Source organism: Mytilus edulis, chromosome 13 (assembly GCF_963676685.1).
Source record: "Mytilus edulis chromosome 13, xbMytEdul2.2, whole genome shotgun sequence".
NCBI classification, from domain to species: Eukaryota; Metazoa; Mollusca; class Bivalvia; order Mytilida; family Mytilidae; genus Mytilus; species Mytilus edulis.
The window spans coordinates 41,857,685-41,869,766 of record NC_092356.1 but is presented as its reverse complement, the minus strand read 5'-3'; the positions used below and the strand labels follow the sequence as shown (position 1 = coordinate 41,869,766).

The window sequence follows — 12,082 nt, the reverse complement described above, 5'->3', positions numbered from 1 at the left end:
AACATGATCAAATACTCCCCTCAACCAGACTTCTAAAAGAGGCTTTCAACACAAACAATCAATCAAGCATACAGAAATGTACATGTCTGAATGTTTTGCTTGTTATAAAAAAATGGAGAATGGAAATGGGGAATGTCTCAAAGAGACAACAACCTGACCAAAGAGCAGAAAACAGCCGAAAGCCACCAATGGATCTTCAACACATGGGTAGAATCACACATCTGTAGGAGTGCTTCAGCTGGCCCAGACAGTATATAGTTTTCTTTAGATAACCACCACATATATCCTTTCTTGTTTTATTTTAGATTTGACATCTGGACACAGTACAACATTTACAATCCTGACACCATCTGAGTTGACAGCAACCTATGATTCTGCAGCATCAACAGATTTTGTACCTTATATTGTTGATCCATCTACTACAACTGATTTAGTGGATAGAACTCTGCTTGGGAGGTAAGATAATTAAACTGAAAGTTACAAATGGGTTTTTCATGATGTTGGAAGTTGAAAATATTAAAAAATTCTTATTTCATAGTCTTCAGAAATGTTTTGTCTAAATTTTGACTAATTTCAATCACTTAATGGATATGGTGTGGCCCTTTTGTAGATTAGTATACATTGTAAATTTCACATGATTTGAAACACTATATTGGGATGGTACAATTATCAGTAACAAATGTCTCAGGTTTTTTTTTTATCCTTTACAGAAAAGTTTGTTGCCATTTAATTATGTGATTATTATCTGTTTTAGATTCCTTGGAAGTGAATTTGCCTTTGCCTTTGTGTCTGTTGGACACATTATGATGCCTGGACCTATTCTAATGACATTCAGTGATGTTGCTGGACCAGGACCCCATGATTCAGGCAATAGGACTATATTGGCACATTGGAATCCAGGTAAAAATTAAAACTAATTGTGTTGCACAGCCTCATTTTTCTTTTATACAATTCATCATTCTTTCGTTTAAATCTAAACCTAAATGCAACTGGATATTAAGCATGAAAGCAAAATCAGTCAACCATTAGTATAGGCATTTCGTTATGAGATCACCTTAGTACGTTGAGCTTATTAATTATGTTTCTCATAATTTGCCTTGGTTTTTTTGCTGGTGTGGCATGTAAATATGCAATCAATGAAAATGTGTTTCTCTTAAGTATTACACATATAACTTTATGATTCCCTTAACATTCATCATTGTATAAAAAGATTTAGTTTGTAAGAAAAATTGAAATACAGAAGGAAGTTGAGTAAAACAGTATTACAGGATGAATTAAATAAAAAAGGGAATATCAAAATTATTAGACAGTACAACAGGTTTCCCTAAGAAAGTACATTTATAAAACTAAAGAAACAACAGTTAAAACTATAAGGTCCAGATAGCCTTAAAGGCCTTATTTGTCCTCCTTTTTTTAGAAATAATTTATATTTTTCAGTGAGACAATTGTGGGAGGAGTCTAGTAGAACCTGTAATGAAACAGATACTGAAGTCTTCAATAATGATGGTACTGTCACTGTCAAGGTATTTATTCATTTTATTTCTGTCATTCCTACATATAGTCCTCAGTTTTTTTTTACCTATGAAGATGTGCATTTGATTGAGTCTTTTCTGAATTTTGATCTCTAATGAAATTTTTCTAGAACTTATTACTCTTTTGATTTATTCCTAAACTTCAAAAAAAGATCTAATTTTGTATTTTCTATCATGTTTACAGGTATGCAACACCTGGAGAGATTTGACAGAAGGTGCAGTCAATGATCCATATTTTAAACATGAGACCATGTTCTCTCTGGCTAATGCCAAGGCAGCCATTACAAATTCAGAACCCCATCTTACAGTTCCAGATGTTATCTACATGTCAGAAGATGCAGGTAAGACATGGGATACAAAAATGTCTTCAGAAATAAAAAATCATAAAATAATTTTTTCTTGCTTTAAATGAAAAATGTGTTTTGAATTAGATTGATATAAGAGAGTTACCAATGTACCACAATTATGCAATACTCTAATTGAACTGTAAATACTCCATTTGTCCCCAACATGGTAAAATCCTATCTGCAATGAGGGGGGATAAGAGGGGTCCTGATCCCGAAATCCCGGGCTTAAAAACACGAAATCCCGAAATCCCAGGCTTAATAATACAAAATCCAGAGGTTCCGAAAGCCAAACAAAGAATTTCCAGATCCCGAAAGGGTCAATCTCGAAATCCCGAGCTTAAACACCTGATCCCGGAGTCCCGATAAAGGTCCTATCCACCCTCTGCAATGTATAAGGATTTGATTGGTGATCTTGCAACATGCTGACAATTTTTAAGGAGGTTTGCTCCTGGAGCCCCATTCTATGCTAGTGACATTCCAGTTTGGTAAATTTTTTATTTTTTAAAGTTTTATTATAATGGCATTTGATAATTAGTTTGTACTAACATTGTTTGTTTTTTTAACTATTGTTATTTGTATATTTAAGGTACAATACAGTACCAGTTGGAAGCGACAGATGATGAGGGAGATACGATTGAGTTCTATCTAGTTGGTAACTACACTAATTATACCATGGGAACACCTATCCTGTCTGTTGATGGAATGTAAGTTCATTTAATGATGATACTGGAAGTATAAGATTGTAGCATACAACATTCTACCTTTGGTTAGCTTTTTACTAATGTATGATTTTCACATAGATCTTAAAAAAAGTTGCAACACCCATACTAACATATACTTTGTTAATCTACATCTGTTTAGTCTCAATGTTGAAATTGAAGTTCTAGGAATCTAAAAGATTTAAATATTTCAAATTATATGGTATACCATATTTTTAAGTAAATCCATTTCAAATATTTTTTTAGATCAATACTTGTATTTTATTTATCTCTGTAGCCTGCAATACACATTTGTGAAAAATATTTGAGAAATGAATTGTTTTTCTATTTACAGACTGCTGTTCACACCTTGTGATAATTGTCAGGGTATTCAGACATTCCCAGTGATCTTGCAAGAAGTACAAGATGATCCAGATATTATTCCACCAAATAATGTAACAGTATGGCTGACTGTCAATGTAACAGATATAGCAGATCCTCCAACTATCTTCCTGACTATATTAGGAGAATCTCAACTACCAGCAGATCCTACGGAACCAGTTTTGGTAAGTTGTCTCCTCTCAGTAACCCAGTGTAACTGTAATGCCTTTTGCTTTGAGAACCAGTTTCATTAAAATTGCTACAAATTATTTATTGATTTTTTTATTATTAATATTTTCCCCGTCAAAAAAAAGTTGTTATTAAGAATAGTCATCTTTTGATCTGACCTTGTGTCTTCTAATGAGAATTTAAAGTATGGGTTTTGTGGTCAACTGGTGAAAAGTTATGGTCATTGTTACCAAATATAGAAAAAAAAGATAAATATTATAAAAGTTTGCAAACTGAACAACGCAACAGAAAAAGTAAGAAAAATTAAAAACAAACAGAAATGTTCTTTTTACACGCTTTAAATAGACCATTATAAGTTTAGAATACTCGTTACATTGATCTGCCTGTGGCACCTGTTGTGGTACTCTCATTAGTACAAACCCTGTAATGAATCTAATATGGTAGGTTACACTTAAACGTATTGATTAAGTCTTATTTCTCAATTACAGGTTTATCTGGAACAGAAGAATGAATGGAATCAACATGTCTGGTCCCCATCCTGGTATGCGTTACTAGGAGCTTATGATATTGAGTTAGGGGATACACTAAATCTTTATGTCCAGGAACCAGTCGGTGGAGTTATGAATATCACAGACAATTCAACCAGTTTACCAACCATTGCTAATCCATGTCCAAATGTTACACAAAGAACTGTAAGTTTATTTCAATAGAGAGTAAACAAATGTTGAAACTCTTAATAATTTACTCTCAGTTAAGGTTTCATAAAAACCTAAACTCAAAATCTTTATGCATTTTAAGAGTTTTTATTTCAAGATTTATTGTGAAACTCAGACACTAGAATTTTACATTACAAACAAATTTTTGTCTGTATAAAATGATTTTATGAAGAACAAAAAAGTTCTAATGCTAGTTTGCTTTGACTTTGATTAAATAAATAATTATATATGACGAGAACTTCAATTTACTACTAGCATACAGCAATTTGACTTTATTATAGAATCCCCCCTAGTAAACATATGTTTAAATGCATTGAAGATGTTTAGGGTCTATTACAAACTTTCTTGATTGTATCTGTTTTAGTGTTGGACCAAGCTTGTTTATTAATTTATATTAAATAATTCAGTTTTTCTTGGAAATTTCTAATATCTATAAATAGAACCATGAATTGACTTAGCCTTTGTTTCAGTTGTCTCCCATACTGTAAATTGAGAAATGTTTGGGACATTTATATTATTGTGAAAATTGTAATTTGATAGGTGTCACTTAAATTAAGTCTTGCATTTAAGGTTTTGAATGCAACATTACTTGAAATAGCAAGGATTGATCTACCATTTGTGTTAATTGTTCAATAATGGCATCTATAAATTTCTGCAAAAAAATAAAAAAAAACCTGTGTACAAAACATATGCATAAAAAATTGTTCATTTCTAATTTACAGGATAATTTGGTGTTCCCATGTGATCTAGGCCTGTTAAAACCAATAAACGAACATGAATGGAACCATATGAAGTTGGCATATGTGCAGAACTATTCCTTCTCTGGCTACGATGAGGCTAAAGTCTACTTCTCAGACACTAATGGTGCCTTGTCACGTCTTGTCACCATACAGTTCACGGTGATGGAGTCACCATGTCGCAATGGAGGAGAATGTGAACGTAGGTTTACCAAAATATTTAAGTAAAACAAAAATGGGGGAATTCAAAGTATTCCTTTTTCTGTCAATAAAAGATAAGCATTGTTATGTTTTTATTTCTAACCTCATCTGAACATGAAAAAATAATCAATATGATACAAAACTTTCACATGGGAATAGCCGCTGGCAAAAGTCAAGTGCATTTTCACAACAAATACTATAAATGATAAAGTTTTAGATTTTTTCAAAAGATGATTCTTTTTAATTTCATTTTCTTATATCCATCCATCTTGGAGATGTTTGTTTCTTTATGTTAACACTGCATATTTTCAAATGCTAATGTTTTATGTTTCAGCCAAGAACGACAGTATATCCTATCCATGTGAACATTACCGTAGGGCTATTGAAAGTTTCGATATCAACTACAACTGTATATGTGCCTCTGGTTGGACTGGTATCCATTGTGAAGAGAATATCAACGAGTGTATTAGCTCCCCTTGTCCAGATCCATTTGTGTGTTATGACTACATAGACTATTACCAGTGTGCTTGTCCAGAAGATAATCCAAACTGTTTGTTGCGGCCATGGATGATTGCTTTGATTATCATTGGCATATTACTGATTGTAGTGATTGTACTGTTGATAGTCTACAGATGGAAGAGAAGAGAGTAAGTTTCCTCTTTTTATTGAATTTGTGGGAGTTATCTCCCATTATCTGTTTGAGATTTCAGTTAGTTTCGTTAGAAATTTTTATTCAACTACCTTTGATAGATAGCAAGAGGTGTGGTTTGGGGAAATTTTTTCTGCAAACATAATCTTTGATCTGTTTTAAAAAAAAGAAATACTGCATTTAGACTTCTTGGTATGAGAATAAATGTAAATTAAAAGAGATGTGGGTCAATTTGACAGCATCACAAGTTAGATTTGATTTTGTGGGTTTTTCAAAACATGGAGCTGTTCTGGAAAAAATTGAGCGCCTTTTTGTATTAGATATATCTCTGTTTATAACTATTTGATGTATCAACCATATAATCCAAGAGCTCTGGTTGGAGGATTACTGTAAATTGAGAAATTATTGCGTGCATTTATTATTGCGATTTTGTCATTTTAGACTAAAATGCGATTTTAATTATAACGATTTTGAGAAAAATCCTGTTTAATTCATATGAATGATTTAAAAATGCGAGTTTAAACTATTGCGTTTACAAGTCTGTCGCATTTTTCGCAATAATAAAAACCTCGCAATAATTTCTGAATTTACAGTATATTGGTTGACAGTTGTTACCATGTGCGGTACTATATCATATCATATACACTTTATAATATCTAAAACTTTATTTCTTCTATATATAATTTTCAAAGTTACAAATTAGGGCAGACAACTTTTAAAATACTCAGTAAACACAGTTGAATCATATGCATTTTAAGCATCTCTAATATCTTTTTAGCTCACCGTTCGGAAGGAACGGTTCGGAACGGTGAGCTTTAGCCATCACTTGGTGTCCATTGTCATCGTCATTCCTTGTCCATCTGGTGTAAACTATTTCAAACATCTTCTTCTCTGAAACTACTGAACCAATTCCAACCAAACTTAAGCTGAATGATCTTTAGGGTATCTCAAATAAAGTTTGTGTTTTATTTTCTGTTTCATCAAAAACATGGCCGCCATGACTAAAAATAGAACATAGAGGTAAAATGCAGTTTTTGGCTTATATCTCAAAAACCAAAGCAGTTAAAGCAAATCTGACGTGAGGTTAAAGTGTTCATCAGGTAATGTTCTATCGGCCCTGTAATTTTCAGATGAATCATATAACCCATTGTTGGGTTGCTGCCACTAAATTGGTAGTTTTAAGGAAAGTTTGTATCTTGAACAGTATTAATGATACAGATAAACTGTAAACATCAAATATGTTCAGCAAAGTAAGATCTACAAATAAGTCTATATGATCAAAATTGTCAGTTGACCCCTTAAGGAGTTATTGCCCTTTAAGGACAATTTTACACCATTTGTTTATCATGTTTGTAAACTTTAAAAAATCTTCTCCTTTGAAACTACTGAACCAATTCCAACCAAACTTAAGTTGAATGATATGATTTTTGCTGTTATCTTGAATTGATCACCAATATGCATACCTGCCAACATTTCAAAATGCCAATGGGGGTTTTACGTGCAAGATGGCTGTCATAGACCTACAAAACCTTTAAAGGGGCCTTCAAATTTATTTTTATTTTGTTTGTTTGCTTCTTCATGCTCTTAAAATACTATATCAATGGTAAAATTGATTGCTTTGTTTTAAATTGTTGACAAAATTGGTATTTCGAAATCTTCAATAGGGATCCTCAATTGAAATCCACTTTTTCTTTTGCATTTGAAGAAAGTATGACAAAAACCTGCATTTTCAAACACTTATTAATATACATTTAACCAAAAAAACAAAGTACGATGAAATTAGACACTTAAACTCTTAAACAAAAGATAAAATGCCAAAAAATCAAGGTGAGCGATTCAGGCTCTTGAGAGCCTCTTGTTTTATTGCGAAGACTTCAAGTGTTTCTTTTATTGCACAGTAAATACATCTGTTTTTTATGACTGAAACTTAATAAATGATATACAAATTACCTTTCAGGAGTCATATACCATGGGTTGAGAAGTACATTTTATGTCAAGGTGGTGACACTGCCAACTCATATGGATCACAAGCCTCTCTTGGAGATTTCATGGATGATTCAGACCGAATGTCAGCTGACAATCCTTCATTTGGTATGTGTATTATATGTGTAAAAAGTGCTCTATAATTGATTTATTGAAATACAACTGAATGTTAATTTACATCATGACTTTAGTCTCTTTGATTTGGAATGAAAATGAAACATATTAAAATTGAGATGTGTTTGAATATCTGAATTGCAAGCAGTAAGTTTTTAAAAAGCAGGATATTTTTATTAGAAGTAGACACAAATTTATCATGTATTTTTAGCTCACCTGGCCCGAAGGGCCAAGTGAGCTTTTCCCATCACTTTGCGTCCGGCGTCCGGCGTCCTGCGTCCGTCGTCGTCCTGCGTCCGTCGTCGTTAACTTTTACAAAAATCTTCTCTTCTGAAACTACTGGGCCAAATTAATCCAAACTTGGCCACAATCATCATTGGGGTATCTAGTTTAAAAAATGTGTGGCTTGACCCGGCCAACCAACCAAGATGGCCGCCATGGCTAAAAATAGACCATAGGGGTAAAATGCAGTTTTTGGCTTATAACTCAAAAACCAAAGCATTTAGGGCAAATCTGACATGGGGTATAATTGTTTATCAGGTCAAGATCTATCTGCCCTGAAATTTTCAGATGAATCGGACAACCCCTTGTTGGGTTGCTGCCCCTGAATTGGTAATTTTAAGGAAATTTTGCTGTTTTTGGTTATTATCTTGAATATTATTAAAGATAGAGATAAACTGTAAACTACAATAATGTTCAGCAAAGTAAAATTCACAAATAAGTCAACATGACCGAAATGGTCAGTTGACCCCTTTAGGAGTTATTGCCCTTTATAGTCAATTTTTAACCATTTTTCGTAAATCTAAGTAATCTTTTACAAAAATCTTCTCCTCTTGAACTACAGGGCCAAATTAATCCAAACTTGGCCACAGTTATCTTTGGGGTATCTAGTTTAAAAAATGTGTGGCGTGACCCGGCCAACCAACCAAGATGGCCGCCATGGCTAAAAATAGAACATAGGGGTAAAATGCAGTTTTTGGCTTATAACTCAAAAACCAAAGCATTTAGAGCAAATCTGACATGAGGTACAATTGTTAATCAGGTCAAGATCTATCTGCCCTGAAATTTTCAGATGAATCGGACAACCCCTTGTTGGGTTGCTGCCCCTGAATTGGTAATTTTAAGGAAATTTTGCTGTTTTTGGTTATTATCTTGAATATTATTAAAGATAGAGATAAACTGTAAACTGCAATAATGTTCAGCAAAGTAAGATTTACAAATCAGTCAACATGACTGAAATGGTCAGTTGACCCCTTTAGGAGTTATTGCCCTTTATAGTCAATTTTTAACCATTTTTCGTAAATCTTAGTAATCTTTTACAAAAATCTTCTCCTCTGAAACTACAGGGCCAAATTAATCCAAACTTGGCCACAGTCATCTTTGGGGTATCTAGTTTTAAAAATGTGTGGCGTGACCCGGCCAACCAACCAAGATGGCCACCATGGCTAAAAATAGAACATAGGGGTAAAATGCAGTTTTTGGCTTATAACTGAAAAACCAAAGCATTTAGAGCAAATCTGACATGGAGTAAAATTGTTTATCAGGTCAAGATCTATCTGCCCTGAAAAGGTTAGATGAATCGGACAACCCGTTGTTGGGTTGCTGGCCCTGAATTGGTAATTTTAAGGAAATTTTGCTGTTTTTGGTTATTACCTTGAATATTATTATAGATAGAGATAAACTGTAAACTGCAATAATGTTCAGCATAGTAAGATTTACAAATAAGTCAACATGGTCAGTTGACCCCTTTAGGAGTTATTGCCCTTTATAGTCAATTTTTAACAATTTTCATAAAACTTGTAAATTTTTACTAACATTTTCCACTGAAACTTCTGGGCCAAGTTCAATATAGATAGAAATAATTGTTAGCTGCAAGAATGTTCAGTAAAGTAAGATGAACATACACATCACCATCAACAAAACAAAATTTTGTCATGAATCCATCTGTGTCCTTTTTTTAATATTCACATAGACCAAGGTGAGCGACACAGGCTCTTTAGAGCCTCTAGTTTTATTTAACATGTGAAAGCATTGAATTTTTTTTTTATTACAATTTTTGTATTATTTTGTATGCAAGTTTCAGAATTTTGCTTGAACATTAAAAAATATATTATTTATACTATATATTATTAGATTGTAAGTCATAAGTAAGCTCAGCCTTTTTGTTTTGTTTCATGCGGTGCTTCAGAAGGAAATAAATTTATAAATGAGTATATTCAATAGAACTTTTAATTTGCTTTAGCAATAAAGTTAATTATAATTTTTTTTAATTTTTATTTGCAGATTTTAACAATCCAGATAAAACGGTAAGTTATTTTGGTTTGTCTTTATTGTTTATCATCATTTTATATAAAAGTGTGTGTTTCTGGAAATTTTCCAACAAACAATATCTATTGACAAGGTTTAATAAGTATAAATAAAAGTGTGTTTAGGGGCATGCAGTGTTGCATTGAAGACCTACTGTAGGCCCTGAAATGTTTTCTAGTTTGTGATTCTCTTTTATATTAGCCAAGATATGAATGAATTTAATTCTAGAGATGCTACCAAAGATCTTCTATCAAAACCCAATGCCTCCAAGTAAAACCAAAAAAAACATAGTCGCATATAAAAAAAAACACTCAAGAGGTTTCTGAAATGTAAAACTAAAGATATGGCAGTGTTGAATTGTTTTTTTTAAGCCCTTGACGTTTTATCTTAAGAAGGATAAAAAGATACATAGATAGGCTGTTGTCTGCTCTATGGTTGGGTTGTTGTTGCTTTGACACATTCCCCATTTCCTTTCTCAATTTTATAGATAAATGATCAGTAAATTAGACTAAGTATAACCTTAATCACTGAGGAATTGGAAGGACAATTCTTGGACTTGATTGCTTTATAAATATTATAGCCATAGCAAAAATATTTAATTCAAACTACAGCTTGAAAAACCCTAACAAAAAACAGACAACAGCCAAAGTCCACCTATGGGTCTTCAACACAGCGAAGAAAATCCCGCACCCAGAGTTGGTTCTCAGCTGGCCCCTCAATAAGATTGTGTACTAGTTTGTGAAAATGGACGTCACACTTAACTTCATCAAGTAACTTTTGTTATTTAACATTTTGTGTTAGTTATAGTTATTATTTCGGCTGTAAATTTGTATTTACCGCTTAATCCCTGCAACAAAAAATTATAAATATCTTTTTTCCATTTCAGGACTTCCCTCCCAAAGGTGATTGGCACGCTGAAAAACGTCATATGATGTCTTCATTTGATCCTTTGATAGCAAGCTCTGGCCCTAAAATTGCACCACATCCATCTGAAGTGGTTGAGCCCAATCTGTCTGCAGACCTAGACGCCATGTCAAATAATAAACCCGGGTCCTCAGGTTCTGGTACCCCTACACCACAGCCAATGTCCAAGAATGCTGCCCGATGGGCACCAGCATCTAATGGTGGATCACCAGCACCATCAGGTCAAAATACACCTCCCTCTAATGAATCTGAGGATGGTCGGTCATCTGGAAGTAAATCACCATATCGTGTCAATGACAGTCAGACGTCAACAGCAGACCCTGGTAAAATATCAGTGTATGATGGAACAACGACACCTATACTATGAGGACTTTGATCACAACTGATTCATTTAAATGGACAATGGAATCTGAACATGGACAAATATAATATATTTATATTTCTACCTATTAGCTACATTTCTGTTTAAAATTTTCTTTTCTTGATAGATTTTAAATATTTTTTAAATAATTTTTTTTAATGAAAATGATATTATCTATTCGAGGTGAATGAAATCCGTCCAGTTGGGTATTTTCATGTGATAAATATCCGTCCATGACTTCAATAAAGTTATTTGTTATATTTTGTATTTATTTATATATTTGATATTTATGAACAAATTAATTTAATTTTCATATACATGTACTACAGCAAAATACAATTTTTCATAGATATATTTTTATACAATTATTTTTTATATATGGTTCAGAAATTGAAAAAATTGACTGTGATGCTTTTTATACTTTTTAGTATAAATAAAACTTTACTATATTTCTGACATTGTCTAATAAACTTTAAAAAAAAAAAGTTGTCCCTATTTATTTCTTTATGATGCATATGGCTAATGACATCTGAACAAATTTTGTGACAGTTAGTTGTGTTGAACTAATAAAAAAGGGAGATCCAGAATGATTGCAGACAACTATCCATAAAAACCAAAGAACAAAGATGTGAACTAAAACATATCACCATGGTCTTTCAACAATCAATCAATAAATTAAGGCAATAGTTGTATATGTAATAGTCATAAATCAACTTAACTGAAACAAATCTGGGTCACAAACCAAAACTGAAGGTAACACATCAACTATCAGAGGAAAACACAGCAGCAACAGAAACACTGAACAGCTACAAAAACAAACACCACCATATATAGAAACGGACTATGGGATAACTGGCGTATAGTAAACTAAGCAATGCTGGTGATAAAAAAAATGAAGCGTTGCAAATGATAAAACCAACTGTCTGACTTATATCTTAACAAA

At 32.8% G+C, this 12,082-nt stretch overlaps 1 protein-coding gene across 1 annotated transcript in view; it reads left to right on the top strand.

The window, feature by feature from the left end:
• Window positions 1-11,399, top strand: part of LOC139501276 (uncharacterized) — a 163,805-nt gene extending 152,406 nt beyond the window's left edge. The window contains exons 201-212 of the mRNA XM_071290312.1: window positions 306-456; window positions 755-900; window positions 1,438-1,523; window positions 1,717-1,873; window positions 2,466-2,583; window positions 2,933-3,143; window positions 3,636-3,839; window positions 4,586-4,802; window positions 5,136-5,448; window positions 7,408-7,541; window positions 9,831-9,853; window positions 10,741-11,399. Of these exons, the coding sequence (XP_071146413.1) occupies window positions 306-456; window positions 755-900; window positions 1,438-1,523; window positions 1,717-1,873; window positions 2,466-2,583; window positions 2,933-3,143; window positions 3,636-3,839; window positions 4,586-4,802; window positions 5,136-5,448; window positions 7,408-7,541; window positions 9,831-9,853; window positions 10,741-11,145 (2,165 nt within the window). The 3' untranslated portion in view covers window positions 11,146-11,399. The remainder of the gene's footprint in view (window positions 1-305; window positions 457-754; window positions 901-1,437; window positions 1,524-1,716; window positions 1,874-2,465; window positions 2,584-2,932; window positions 3,144-3,635; window positions 3,840-4,585; window positions 4,803-5,135; window positions 5,449-7,407; window positions 7,542-9,830; window positions 9,854-10,740) is intronic.
• The last annotated feature ends 683 nt before the right edge of the window (window positions 11,400-12,082 follow it).